This window comes from Heptranchias perlo, chromosome 1 (assembly GCF_035084215.1).
Source record: "Heptranchias perlo isolate sHepPer1 chromosome 1, sHepPer1.hap1, whole genome shotgun sequence".
NCBI lineage: Eukaryota > Metazoa > Chordata > Chondrichthyes > Hexanchiformes > Hexanchidae > Heptranchias > Heptranchias perlo.
In genome coordinates, this window is record NC_090325.1 from 140190302 (window position 1) to 140205956 (window position 15655).

Sequence of the window (15655 nt, forward strand, 5' to 3'; positions counted from 1 at the left end):
TGAGAAATCGGCTGATCTGCCATTGCCACGGACAGGCATGGGCCTGACGAAGCAGTTTTATAAAGATGAGCAGCTTTTATATTTAGTCAAATCAGGAAGGAGAAAACTGCTAAAGAGACAGTGCAACATCTATATATACATATCAGCACACTGCTAATTACAAGGACATTATTAAATACAAACAGTAATGGTGTTTCACAACACTGTTTGTGCTTGAAATTCACCACTTGGATTGATCAGCTAATATCTGATATTGAATGGATTATCATCGTAGTTGACAGTAAGAACTCCACAAAGTTCAGTGTTTTACACTCAGGGCACTCCTGCAACATAGGGCCTCATTTCCATTACTGTGAGAAAGAGGGTCATTTTATAGCTATAAAAGGTGTCAGAAAACAGAACACAACGGTCTTTCTAAATCTCAAGTTCCAATTTCTGAACAGCCTCACAATCATAGCGAACCCTTAGTGAAAATGACTGAACATAAGAGTGGTTATCCTATCCATGGGGTTTAACTATTGAATAACCAGCTATGCATTTACTGTACAGGTTATGCTATGCACTTTGTATTATACACATTATACATATCACAATACAAAAAATAAATTATGGTGCTGCAACTATGTAATCAAGTGGAAACTTCAGCCCACTTGTTCGTTCACTGGTATCTCTATACATTTCTAATCTTTAGCACCAGTACTCTCCCCCCTTAAAAAGTAGCAGCCCACCGTAATGATAAATATGCACCTTCTAAAGATTTGAAGATTTAACATTGACGCACATTTTAAAGAGATACATTCACTAACCACAAAGAGAGATAAAGCTAACTTAGCTTTTTGACATTTTCATGTAATGCATCAAAATCCATTACAGAGAAGCAGCACTCTAACTCAATCCTGCAAAATACCGTGCACCAGTACTTCTTCCTGAGGAATTAGCAATCATGTTGCTACTAGTCAACATGCTGCACTGTTCTGGTTCAGCATCAGTTGAATGTGAATTCCATTTTCTCTTACAATTATTATTCCACCTTTAGGTCTTCAACTCCTGCCTCCTGCTGTCACAAAAAGTGGGATCTGGTCGACGGATTTCTGCGTGAATCAATTCACTCCGTGACTGGATGGCAGGAGGTGGACTTCTGAAAGGTAGAGTGGGTCCTGGCAGTTTCTCCACCTCCTCCACGGTGCCATAGAGCACAGTTCTAGAAGCCTGGCTGACCTTGGCTGGTTTACAGCACTGAAGCTGGAGCATCAGTCGACGCTGGAATTCAAACTCCGGCCCTCTGATTGGGAGTCTAACGTTCTGGCAGACAAGAACTGTCAGGTTGACCCGATGCGGAACAGCATTATGTACCAGTGAAAAGTTGAAAGAGATGCAGGAAGGTCCACCCATCATCTTTAACTTGCTACTGCCCTAATCTACACATGATAAGAGCATTTCACTTCCACTTCAGTACTCTTTCTGGGGTTTTCCTGTTTCTGTTGGAGTCTGCTGTTGGGATAGGTTTCTTTTCTGTAGATTTTAGCAAAGTACTGTTTCCTGTGTAAGTGGTTTGTGTTTTACAGGTTGGTACTTTACTCTCATCTTGAGGCTTGCTCACCAGTTTTTGGCTACTTGTCCTTTTTGCATTAGCATTTTCACTGCTCTTTGTGTGATTTATTCCAGTGCACTTGGCTGCAGTTTGCTTTTGTGAAGGGGCTCTGGTAAGATTTGTTGGCTTGGAGGTTTGTTGAGGTGTGCCCTGAATCCGTTTGGAGTCTGCCCTCTGGCGTCGAGAGGAGGAGGCCACAGTGTTTCTGGCAAAGCTGGGAGTTGGATTTGGCATGGCCACACCATTTCTTTCCATGGGTTCTGTTGCTCCGCCTGTGTCTGCACTAGTCTTAGGAAGACCTCTCGTGACTGAGCGGCAGATTTTAGTGCTTTCCTCAGGTTTCAGCCTGGAGATATTTCGGACTGGTTTCGCACTAGGTTTTCTAAGGGAATCTTTACGCTTTGGCAGACTGTTTGATGAGTTACCTGAAGTAACGGTCCCTTTTGTTGGCTTTTGATCTGCCACTGGATAGCTGGACCTACGGGAAGTCTTTGAGTAGCTGTTTAACCCTGAGGCCTTTTGAGACTGTTTTAGTTCATCACCGCTTAATGTTTTTGTTTCCGGTCTTTTAACACTATTTGATCTTCTAGTTGACTTTGATATTGGCAAAACCCTTCTTATTTCCTCATTATTAGACTGGCTTGCTGTCCTTGGAGATTTGGGATGGATTGCACTACTGAAACAATGCACTGTTGTTTTTGGACTTGCCTTTGCTTTCCCTCTAACAGTACTAGACTGCTTTAAATTGGAAACCTGCTTTGCTTCTTTTGGTAAACCCACTTTAACAGAGACTGCCTCAAGAGCAGAAATGTTATGAGTGGTTACTTCTTCAGTGACAGGAATGGAAAGATGGTCCCACGTCATGTGCTCCAAATCATTAGAAGCTGCTGTCTGATCTCTGGTATGATGATCTTGGTTTTCACACACCTTACGTGATTCTTCTTTGACTTCTTGGCACACAGCTTTTATTTCACATTTCTCTGAGGATCCAGAACAATCCGCATTATCTGTGTATCCCAGCACAAAAAACACTGTCCCACACTCTTTATTTGAAGCAAAGCTACCAGGTGATGTTATGGTATCTGGGCTCGGTATGGACACTTCAGTGCTTTTTTCATTCTTCTCCTTTTGTGGTAATGAGAGAGATCTTGTAACACAGTAAGAGTCACTATCACAGCAACTAAGTCTTTTTGAGCCTAGACTGGAAGAAAGTATACTTGAGTCGGAGGCAGTAGAAGTCTGAAAGCTCACGTCTGTACCAAGAGTCTGAAAGCTCACGTCTGTACCAAAAGTCTGCAAACTCACATCTGTATCTGGAGTCTGCAAGCTCACATCTGTATCTGGAGTTTGCAAGCTCACATCTGTACCAGGAGTCTGCAAGCTCACATCTGTACCAGGAGTCTGCAAGCTCAGATCTGTACCAAGAGTCTGCAAGCTCAGATCTGTACCAAGAGTCTGTAAACTCTCATCTGTACCAAGAGTCTGTAAACTCTCATCTGTACCAGGAGTCTGCAAGCTCACATCTTTACTAGGAGTTTGCAAACTCAAGTCTTCGGTGTACTCTAGGTCTGTTAGTGTAACATCGTCACAGGTTGTCATTTGGCTAGAATCAGTTACTTTTGAATTGGAGTAACTGAAAATTTGTAAACCCTCAAGAAGCTTGCACTGCTCTTTGGATGCAGTCATCTGGTTTAAGTTCATGGTATCTGTGTGCTTTGTGTAGTCCCTATCCTGTTTTATATTCTCATTGTTATTGTACGCATTATGTCCACTCTGACCGATTCCAATATCAGTCTTTGTGTTGCCAAAGTTTGTTGTATAAGTAGTCTCTGTGTTCCCGGTAGTGCAAGGTATAGCTGAAGCTGTGCGGCGAAGACTGTCTTTTGCAGCTGCACCAGGAGAAGAGCCCTGGTCTGAGTCAAAGTACGCATTATCCAAGCTTCCTTCTTGAGTTTGTGACATCTCTTGCCAGGCTGCTCTCTGCTTAGAGCAACGCGCAATAGAACGAGGGATACTGTTTGACTTTGCCTGCTCATCTGTATTAGCTGCCTGCAAAAAGGACAGTAAATGGCTGTCCACAACTGAGCCTCCAGATGACCGGACACGTCTGCTTCTAGTTCTTTTTGCACCCCCTGGGCTTTGAGTTCTCTGCTGTGTGAAGGCCAAAAGGTCATGAAGTCCATCCTTGATGAGCAGTTCCACATCATTTTCACTACTACTCCTTCCAAATATACCTCGCTCACCAGCAGCCCACGAATGCCGTTTCTCTTCCAGTTCCTTTAACCTCTGCTGTTGACGGAGTTCTTGGATTTCTCTGTCTCTGTTCTCCTGTAGGATGCAGAGATTTCAATTTTTCAGTCATCAAATATTTAGCATTTTAGTTCAATGACAATTTCTCTTGTAAAGTTTAAAATAAATTAAATTAAGAAGCCCACATCAATTATAATCAACAGTTGATACTTATTGCATCATGTTTGCACCAATGTATAAAACAGAAACCCCGATCGGTTTGATAAACATCTTATAATAACATTTTGAACAATGACATTTCACAGAAATGTCATTTACAGACATACGGTTAGAAAGACTTATAGACCTTCAATTCTGTGAGAGAAAATGTGGGTGAGTGCCACACACAGAATTCATGAGGGATCATTTTCTTCTTACACTAATTTGCTCGGTACAAACTTCTCCTCCTGTAAAGATGTTGACCTTTTCTGAGGTACCATTCTACAGATCCCAGCAGCCCTTTGGTCCTTGGCCAAAATGGCCATTCACAGGCGAGTGTCTAAAGGCATTTTAACCACAGGGGATTATCACAGCCGAGCCTGATTCTGTCCTCATCAGATGTCCACGCATAAAGATTTTAGTTTGGATCACTGGTTGGCAATCAGGAATGGAAACTTTGTCTAATTTCTCCCCTCCTTAGCTCCGGGGCAACAAGGCCAATATAAGGCCCCTACTGCTGCCCTGGCTGAGAACAACCAAATCAGCACAGGCCAAGGGCTAGACCTAAGGGTTTCCTGGTCTATGATTCAGTTACACACTGAACAGTGCGTTCACCAATTCAGCTGTCGCACTCAACTTCTATGTTGTAAAATTTATCTGCTTGTCTGGTTGTGTGATGCTATACACAGCTGTATTTACGATAACTTCAGCTGTTGTCTTATTTTAAGGCTATCTTAAAATTTCAGGTTGAACAGTAAGAGAACTTTCCTCTGGTCGTTCCAGTGAACTTGATCATCGACCCTTAACGATAGTGAGGCTATTAGAAATCCCTGGAACGGTTTCACTTAAAACATCAAGAGAAAGGTTCACAAAGCAACTGCAGCCATTTCAGAAGATCAGAGGGGGCTGTGCACCAGCTTACCTTGACAGCTTTTTTGAATCTGTCACAAAAGTCTCGAAATATCTTGAAGCATTCTTCTAATTTCATTGTTTCTTTGTCTTCACAGAAGAAGTCGATGAGAGTGTTGGCCTCCCTCTGCAATTCCGCTCGTTCTTCCTCTAACCTGTCCACTTCTCTCAAGGCTTGCTGTAGTGAAACATATGCAGTACTTTAGCAAACACTAGATGGAAGTCAAAGAAACCAGGAATACATTTTTCAATAAATTTTAACTGCAACAAAATCCAACAGTCACATTACAATAAACTGGTCTTAGGATCTGATTTTCTGGACTGCAGCAACTATGGAAAACATCTATAAAAATAGTTTCCTTGTTCTTCCAAAATATAGTAACTAAGATCTAAAGATACCAAAAGATAGCCAACACCTGCCATTTAGGATGACTAATAAGTTTAATCATAAAAATAACAGTGAACTGTATCTGTCAAAGTTTGATCTTGTTTGTTTTGGCCTGATGGAAAAATACACAGTACTTTTCCTAGTGTAATACATGTATAGAAATATGTGTGCATACCCCGACTTGTTCAGTAAATTGGCCATCCATGGCTTCCTCATTTACAGAATGTTTTCAAGTATGGAGGCTTTAACTATTAACCTATGAGATAGCTCCGCAGCCCCTGCAATCCACACCCTTCCAATGTCATTTCTACCTTTGTGACTGATGTTTGCATAAGTGTTTCTTCCTTGGACGTGCATGTTGTAATTACACATTGTCCTGCGGCTAGCAGGTATACAATTCAACCTTTTAAATTAGTTTAACTCTCAAAAAAGATACTTCCGGCCTTAGGTCGCACACTCAGAATTCATTCCTCTATTTGGCGCTAAGCAGGCAGAGATGCTAAATATTATATTGCTCCGTCTTTATACTGCCAGCAACTGAGCTGGAATTTTAATCTAGCCCTATTATTAACTTAAAATATGGTTTTATGATGTTGCCCTAATTTCTTAATAAATTCCTGTTTTCAAAATGGCAGCCAGATCTTTTTAGGCATAATAATACGATAGAGGATGAAGTACTCTTTGCCCTTATAATGGTTCATTAAAATTGTACACATCATTTTAAAAATTCTGAACAGATATTTAATACTAGAACTGTGTTAGAAACAGAATACTCTTCGTTTAGGTATTGAACATGGATTTATTACACACAAGGGAAGACTGCCACAAGTCACTAAAGTACACAGCAATTGTATGTTATTTAATCTCCTCACTTGTGGGATAAATTCTGTATTCAACAACTAAACTTTGAGCATTCTCTACAAATTGAAACAAAGCCCACGAGGAACCATAGACATTTGAGATAGGCACAATGTAAAGAGATTAAGATTAGCAGCAGACCAACAGACAGAGCTGTGTTAGTTAATTTTGCTGGTTTAGGCTACCTACTGAAACAGATTAGTGTTCCATGCTCTTTTTAAATTGAATACTGTCATCAGATATCTTCAATAGTATAGTGTTAATTTATTAATCTTCTCTGCTCCACAAAACTGTCACATGGACATGTATGGGAGGGGTCTTTTGACACTGACTCACCTGAGTGAAATCCTCCACTTGATGCAGGAGTTCAAAGTCTTGCTTTAAATTTACTTGCAGCCATCTTGTTCTGCTGACAAGTGAATGTAGATCGCCATCAATGCTGTCTACCGCCAATCTGAAAGGAAAATACATCTAAGCAAGGCATCAGAGTTTCACAATAAAAAAAGCTTTAGACATGCCTATGCGTGGCACCATTTGCTGGTTTTGGAGAAACCCTCATAATGTAAAATTGTATTTGAAAGTACAACAGATCAATCATATATGATGCAGTATTATAAAAGGAAAAGCATAACTAAGTTCGTTGTATAAGTATGTTGTTCCAGTAGCTATAATATTGTGTACATGTACTGTTATATAACCACAGCCTGCACTAGTTATGAAAAAGAACACTTATCCAAGTTGAATAAAAAAAATAATGCAAATGATGGCAATCTGAAATAAAAACAGAGAATTCTGGAAATACACAGAAAGTCAGCAACTGTAAAGAGTAAAGGCAAATTATTGATGTTTCGGGGAGGAAACTTCATCAAATGCTGACCGATCTGGTAATTTCTGTTTTTATTTCATTTATCCAAGTTATTTTTTTTTGCAATTTTCCACCTTTGCATTTAACTCCAAATTTTTAACTCCTAAATACTGAAAACAGGAACTTAAAAAAATGATGACACCAAAGAACATCCTTTTTCTTTTCTTGCCTCTCTTGCTTTTGAACTTACTTTCCCCTCTTGTCTTCCCAGTGGATACACAGGAGATCAAGAGTGCTGGAAGTACTGAGGCATTTGTTCTATTATTGGGTGCTTGCATGGGTTTGAAGGGTGCTGGAACCAGTGGATCAGGTAGGCCTCTGGGCACTTGCCCTGGGTTTAATGGGCACTGGAACCAGTAGGGTATCAGCAGGGCATTCGTCCTATCAATGGTGGGACTTGTTTGGGTTTCAAAGGATGCTGGAATAGTATGGCCGGTGAGGCGTTTGCCCTACCAATAGTCGGACTCATGTCAGGTGTGGAGAGATAGGCTGTGGGGATCCTTGGAGCTGCATGAGCAGCGGGAAAATTGGTAAGTTGAAAACTCCGGATATCCTACAAACATTATTTTGTTTCCAGTGAGCCCGGGCATCTGTGCCACACTTCCTGAAGTATCTTCAAGACTGAACAGCCATACTGCAGACTGATTTCCCTCCCTCAATGAAAGTGCCTCTCCTTATCCCTGTCCTTCCCCATCTCACACCATGGGCACCTTGTATGGAATAAAGGGCGAGAGTCAGTGTCCTGTCATACTGATCAGTGACACAGCCTGCCCTAATAAGTTTCCACACAAACATAAACATCTTTTTGGCAACTTAGTTATTTTTAATCCCCAATTATGCACTTTAAAAAAAACAAAATTTTGTGCAGCAATGTTATCTTTAGGCCTAAGTGACACATGAAAGTTTTCTTTCTTTTCCCCCCTTCATGTTTTTGCACTCTGCTTGTAAGCGTAATAACTCATACACGAGCAGTGCTAAAACTCCAATGAGAATAGAGGAAAAACTGCAGATGCTGGAAATTTAAAATAAAAATGGAAAATTCTGGAAATACATAGCAAATCTGTCAGCATCTGGATAGAGTAACGCCTGGTTAACCCAAAAATCTTAACCTCTCTTGTTCTGAGATCGACTAACTTGGCACAGATCAGGGATTGAATGTGAGAGCTTTCTCCCAGCAACATATCATTTAAGTGCAGTTACCCACTGTGCTTAGAGTTTATCTTGCACCTAGGCTGCTCAGGCCCTTGGGTGCAGTGTATTTTTGTCAATCCAACACTGCACTGTCAGCTTTATCTAGCATGAACATTCAGGTAATAACAAAGTTAAGCAGTGCTAATGTTTAGATAGTAGACTACAGGTACGTGATGGAAACAAAAGGATTATAACAAACACAACATTTCATTAAACCCAGCTGCAGGAGGGTTTGGTTATGGAATATCTGGAAAGTATGTGTGATCTTAAGATTTTTAGGTGTGTCTTCCAAAGTTTTTTTTAAATATGAGTTCTCTGCAATCTATTCTTAAATATTTTTGGGACACATTTATAATTTGATAACCATCTGCTTCATTAATATTGCCATGACATTTGTTTTCAAACCTCTGATTTGTTTCTTACTTTTTTTTTAACCTGTAACAGAAGACCGGGGCGGGGGCGGGGGCAAGTTGGGAGAAGAGAGAAATAGAACTTAATTATGTTACCTGGCTGCCTCCTGGACATGCTTCAACTTTTCAGTAAAAGCTGAAAGAGTTGCATCCTTTTTTTGTGCTTCCTGTTTGACAAAAAGTTCATTGTTACGGGCTTGATCTCTTTTATATGAAGAATAAATGACACAACTGAATAACATTTTATCTTCCTTTAGAGTAGTCAATAATCTCAGAGGTTCATTCTGGTGTGCCAAGTGAAAAGTGAATTAAGTTCTCCAAGAGCTGATAATGTATCTTCTTGGAAAGTTAACCATTTTGCAGCCAAGAATTTTCAGCAATTCCCTTTATTTTTGTTGGGAAATTGCTATTTTTGAACTGATTTGAACAAAATGGGAACCTATTCATCCAACCATTAAAAATGAACCACTAAATAATTGTTGCTAGCATTTATGACTACAAATAACATCTGAATACAAACCAGAACGACAAAGTGCAGCAAATTCATTCCTGGCTTGTTTGCCTTTGTGTCCGCTAGCTTCAGCAATGAAGACAGTTTGAAACCCACAGCATTTCCTGCATAACCTCCCTGGAGAGAAAAGGGAAGAAACCATTGATCGACAAGAACCGTATGTAGAGGTTTTGCGGTATTAAAAATAACAACAACAAAAAAATGCCATTAAAAATCACTTACAGCATTCATGATGTTGCCAGCCTGTAGAACCAAATGCAGAATTGCATGAAGTTCCTCACAAGTCATCAGTTCTGAAAAATGTTAACATGGGTGCAAAGGTCAGTTATGCACCAAAAAACACTGTGAAATGTATCGTGAGACAGTCACCAGCCCATTTAGAACTTTGTAACTGAATAAACTACTGATTCTTATTCAACAGCCATAGGGGCAAGATCGTGCACAAATACCCAATCAGATGGGAATTCCAAATTTGGAACATTTTTATCCTCTCCAATGTTCTCCCTTCCACCTCTGAAAACAGTGACACCTCTATGGGATCTGGTTCCTTGGGCACCAGGCTCCCTCTGGCACCTCGCCTAAGCAGACTTTATTTATATGCGAGTCTAAACAGTGATTGTTGGCAGTCCAAACAGTCAATGTGATCATGGGGGACATCACAGCTTACCAGACGTCCACACACATACAGTTCTAGTAGGGACTGATGGATCGCAGTCAGGAGAGAGATCCCTAACTGTTATCCAGCTACAAGAGACCTGAGTGTGAACGTGTGCCAAGGCTAGATTCAGAGCCAGGCCCCCACCATACATTGGAACAAATGTACTGTGTCACAGAACTTTACAGTGGGACCTTAGAAACACACACCAATCCATTTCAACTGAGTAGAAGACAGGCGCCAGAGAGTTGTACTTTTGTAATTCACCTGTGTGTTTATTACCTTTTGTAGCCATTCGTATTGCTTTCATTTCTTTGCGTAAAGCAAAGCAGGCAGGAGTAAACTCTTCTTTAAGAACCATGGCTTCCATCCGTAGAGCATAGCTGCAAGCCAACAAAATCATTATAAGTGATGTATCATGCATTTGTATATTCAATTTATTAATATGAAGAACAGTCTGTTTTTCCACAGCAGTAAACTGCTACCTTACCTTGGCACTTGTAGCAGCAGAACCATGAATGAATCTGCCAGTGATAGCTTGTTTACATCATCTTTGAAGGCTTGTAACTTCTTTGCCTGTAAGGTACACAAGTCATTCAATCGATACAATCTACTACCAATTTTTGTTTTAAAAATGACAATGGATAAAAACAAAATAAGTCCCAATCGTTGCATTTGTTACTCTGCCAATTTTAGACAAAATTTAGGACATGCCCTGTTTTGAGTGCCAAACACAGTAAAGTGAGTGCAAGAGATACCAAAGCCTGCAGCTCAGTTACTTTGCATGTGATAATGAGAGCAAAAAAAATAAAAGTTTACAAAGTGGGGAACCTAAGACAATGCATTTATACAGTGCAATGGGATGAGCTAAGGGTTTAAATGTAAAGTCACCTCTCAAACATGGAAAGCACTGGTTGATGTTTCACCCAGTTCTCAGCCAAGGAAGGGTTCCAAATAGCAGTGGCTGTTATGTGGACATACTTGCCAACCATACGCATATTGTGGACAGTTGGTGTTTTGGGGGGCACTGTCCATGTGTCCACATTAGTAGATGAAAATGAGGAGATAGTTGCTCAGAAGTGGTCCTCCCAAACTCCTACATCTTGACGCTCCTGCTGTAAGTGATTAATCCTGCTTCACACTGTGAACAGGAGTTCTCAAGAGATGGAGAGTTCCTGCTCACAGTGTGCAGTGATGTCAATCACTTACAGCAAGAATGCCAGGAGGTGCTTGGGAGCGCTACTTGGAGGGGAGGAGGGGGAGCAAGCACTTATGGGGAGATGCTGGGAGTGGCTTAGAGCAGCTTGTTGTAGTGCTTTGGGAGGGAATGACGGCCAGGCCAGTACAGCTCTGAGGTGGGAGAGTGGCAAAAAAAACAAGGAAAAGCTCTTGGACTACAACTGGAGTACTGCGTTCAGTTCTGGGCACCGCACCTCAGGAAGGATATAGTGACCTTGGAGGGGGTGCCGCGCAGATTCACCAGAATGATACCGGGGCTAAAAGGGTTAAATTATGAGGACAGTTTGCATAGACTAGGTTTGTATTCCCTTGAGTATAGAAGATTAATGGGAGATCTAACTGAGGTGTTTCAGATGATTAAAGGATTTGATAGGGTAGATAGAGAGAAACTATTTCCTCTGGTGGGAGAGTCTAGAACGAGGGGGCATAACCTTAAAATTAGAGCTAGGCCATTCAGAGGTGATGTCAGGAAGCACTGCATCACATAAAGGGTAGTGGAAACCTGGAACTCTCTCCCCAAAAAGCTGTTGAGACTAGATCAATTGAAAATTTCAAAACTGAGATTGATAAGATTTTTGTGCGTAAGTGTATTAAGGGATATGGAACTAAGGCGGGTAAATGGAGTTAAGAAACAGATCAGCCATGAACTAATTGATTGGTAGAACAGGTTTGAGGGTCTGAATGGCCTATTCCTGTTCCTAACTGCAGTTTAAGTTACAAGCGGCTGGGCCACTACGCTTCCGGTGTTACTGTTTCGCATGTCATAGGCTTATATTCCATTTTGAGTTGCCAGCTGTTTAGGGGCTGTGTCAGCTTTTATGAAGCTGTTGGCCGGTTTTTTACTAATTTACTAGGTTGACGTGTGTAGGTGGATCCTAAATGGACATCCAAGTATTGCAAGTTAGTGCCAACAGTGCCACCAAGTATTTCCTTACACGGAGGGAAAATCACCCCAGACTACTTATGTACTTCCTTGCAACCACCCATATAGAGTAGTAATGGTAGAGGCAGAGGATAAGACCCTGTAGTTTATCTTAGCCAGGTATGGTGCAATGCAGAGGAAGATTCAAGGTGGAGAGGAGGAAGGAAAATAATCAACTATAATACAAAAAAAAATACACATACAACAGATTGTCGAGTTATTCAAACATGCGGATGCCAATGCCAGCTTGTTTTGAATATACCACACTGTGTTGTGGCACATCATACTGGTGCATCACTGTGCTGTACCATGGAGTGATGGAACAACATATGGAAAAATCAGAAGGAAGAAAGAGATTGTGGGCCATGCTTGCACACCTCCAAGAAGTTGGCTGCAGTGAGCCAACAGTAGAGGCCTGCTCCTAGTTGCCACATGCCAGACCTCCCTCACCATGGCACATAACTTGGAGAGGTTTTTTTTGATTAACAGTGGAAGAGTTTAACTTCTACATCTACAGAAGTTTGTTGGACCATTATGCATTTAGTTAATTGAGCAGCAATTTGCCATTTTCAAAACAGAAATCAGCAAGTGGATTTTTGAAGTTTTATAAAAAATCATTCTTGGGATGCAGGCGAAGCTGGCAAGGCCAGCATTTATTGCCCATTCCTAGTTGAAGTGGCTTGCTAGGCCACTTCAGAGGGCAGTTAAGAGTCAACCACATTGGTGCAGGACTGGAGTCACATATAGGCCAGACCAGGTAAGGACAGTAGATTTCCTTCCCTAAAGGACATTAGTGAACCAGTTGGGTTTTTAACGACAATCCGATTGCTTCATGGTCACTTTTACTGATACCAGTTTGCAGCACTGTATTTATGTAAAAAATAAACATTCCAATTTTCTGAATTTAGTCTCAACCAGCTTGGTAAATAGTAATTAGAGGGCAAAATACAAGGAGAGAAAAACTTAAATACTCGTGAGTCAGAAATTATAGTGCTAGATTAGTATGCAAGTAGCTCAAACACACCACAAGTTTTAAAAACTGGAATTAATAGGCGTCAAATTTCTTCTGATCCTGCTCCACCAATTTAAACATGGAGGGACTTCCCAACCTGTTCCACCCCTGCCCATGTCCCACTTCCCAGGATCAGGAGCATTTAAATATTTCGGGTAGGCACCCATCTCAAGCAGGGGGAGGAAACTCGCTGTGGCATTTGCTGCAGCATAAGTGAGCACACAGTCCTATCACCCCAAATGATTTTTTTTTAAATGCCCCATTTTTAAAAATAGGTTAGTTTATGTACTGCAATCAATCGCTTTTTGAATTTTAAATCCTGGAAACCCTTCGCAATACTGGATGCGAGGATCGCATAAAGTATCCCTTTCGCTCAGCGTTGCTTGGGAACAAATGCTGGGAAGTACATTATCTGATGTATTTTCCTCATTTGCATGTTCCATAATACACCTGCTGACATGTACATACGAACATACGCATTAAGAGCCTGCTCTGCCTTTTGATAAGATCATGGCTGATCTGATTGTGACCTCAACCCTACTTTCCCATCGACCTACTATAACCTTTGACTCCCTCGTTAATCAGGAATCTATCTAACTCAGCCTTAAAAATATTCAATGACCCTGCCTCCACCGCTCTATGGGGGAGTTCCACAGACTCACGACCCTCTTAGAGAAAAAATTTCTCCTCACCTCCGTCTTAAATGGGAAACCCCTTATTTTTAAACTGTGGCCCCTAGTTCTAGTATATTATGAGGCTGTTCCCAAATCCAGAGGAAACTTTAAAGGGTAGGAAAAGCGGCCGGAACCCAGCATTATCTGGTCCTGCTCGAAATTCTGCTCCTACCCACCCAAATTACTGCATTTTCACAACAAAAGTGGGAGAGGACATATGAGGCCACAATCTCTACATGCAACTGCTAATTCACTTTTAAATGCTAAAACTCTAGCTAACTTTCTAGCTGTAGTGGATTTCCCATGGTTTCCATAGGGATGAACACGGTTTTATGAAAGGGAAATCGTGTTTGACAAACTTATTAGAGTTTTTTGAGGATATAACCAGCAGGGTAGATAAAGGGGAACCAGTGGATGTAGTATATTTGGATTTTCAAAAAGCATTCGATAAGGTGCCACATAAAAGGTTGTTACACAAGGTAAGGGCTCATGGGGTTAGGGGTAATATATTAGCATGGATAGAGGATTGGCTAAAGGACAGAAAACAGAGAGTAGGGATAAACGGGTCATTCTCAGGTTGGCAGGCTGTAACTAGTGGGGTGCTGCAAGGATCGGTGCTTGGGCCTCAGCTATTTACAATCTATATTTACAATCTAGGTGAGGTGAGAGTGACTGCCCTTGACATCGAGGCAGCATTTGACCGAGTGTGGCACCAAGGAGCCCTAATAAAATTGAAGACAATGGGAATCAGGGGGAAAACTCTCCAGTGGCTGGAGTCATACCTAGCACAAAGGAAGATGGTAGTGGTTGTTGGGGGCCAATCATCTCAGCCCCAGGACATTGCTGCAGGAGTTCCTCAGGGCAGTGTTCTAGGCCCAACCATCTTCAGCTGCTTCATCAATGACCTTCCCTCCATCATAAGGTCAGAAATGGGGATGTTCGCTGATGACTGCACAGTGTTCAGTTCCATTCGCAACCCCTCAGATAATGAAGCAGTCCGAGCCCGCATGCAGCAAGACCTGGACAACACCCAGGCTTGGGCTCATAAGTGGCAAGTAACATTCGCGCCAGATAAGTGCCAGGCAATGACCATCTCCAACAAGAGAGAATCTAACCACCTCCCCTTGACATTCAACGGTATTACCATCGCCGAATCCCCCACCATCAACATCCTGGGGGTCACCATTGACCAGAAACTTAACTGGACCAGCCATATAAATATTGTGGCTACGAGAGCAGGTCAGAGGCTGGGTATTCTGCGGCGAGTGACTCACCTCCTGACTCCCCAAAGCCTTTCCACCATCTACAAGGCGCAAGTCAGGAGTGTGATGGAATACTCTCCACTTGCTTGGATGAGTGCAGCTCCAACAACACTCAAGAAGCTCGACACCATCCAAGATAAAGCAGCCCGCTTGATTGGCACCCCATCCACCACCCGAAACATTCACTCCCTTCACCAACGGCGCACTGTGGCTGCAGTGTGTACCATCAACAGCACCTCCCAAACCCGCGATCTCTACCGCCTAGAAGGACAAGAGCAGCAGGCACATGGGAACAACACCACCTGCACGTTCCCCTCCAAGTCACACACCATCCTGACTTGGAAATATACCGCCGTTCCTTCATTGTCACTGGGTCAAAATCCTAGAACTCCCTTCCTAATAGCACTGTGGGAGAACCGTCACCACACGGACTGCAGCGGTTCAAGAAGGCGGCTCACCACCACCTTCTCGAGGGCAATTAGGGATGGGCAATAAATGCTGGCCTCGCCAGCGACGCCCACATCCCGTGAAGGAATAAAAAAAAAATATTAATGACTTAGATGAAGGGACTGAGTGTAATGTATCCAAGTTTGCTGATGATACAAAGCTAGGTGGCAAAGCAAGCTGTGAGGAGGGCATAAAGAATCTGCAAAGGAATATAGACAGATTAAGTGAGTGGGCAAGAAGGTAGCAGATGGGGTATAATGTGGGGAAATGTGA

The 15655-nt window shown here is 41.9% G+C and overlaps 1 protein-coding gene across 1 annotated transcript in view; it reads right to left on the reverse strand.

Moving 5' to 3' along the window:
- Positions 1–1438: 1438 nt before the first annotated feature.
- Positions 1439–15655, reverse strand: part of fhdc1 (FH2 domain containing 1) — a 65625-nt gene continuing 51408 nt past the window's right edge. Inside the window, exons 4-11 of the mRNA XM_068008092.1 lie at positions 10317–10402; positions 10109–10209; positions 9394–9464; positions 9181–9288; positions 8757–8827; positions 6531–6648; positions 4962–5126; positions 1439–3919 (exon numbers count right to left, since the gene is read on the reverse strand). Of these exons, the coding sequence (XP_067864193.1) occupies positions 1439–3919; positions 4962–5126; positions 6531–6648; positions 8757–8827; positions 9181–9288; positions 9394–9464; positions 10109–10209; positions 10317–10402 (3201 nt within the window). The remainder of the gene's footprint in view (positions 3920–4961; positions 5127–6530; positions 6649–8756; positions 8828–9180; positions 9289–9393; positions 9465–10108; positions 10210–10316; positions 10403–15655) is intronic.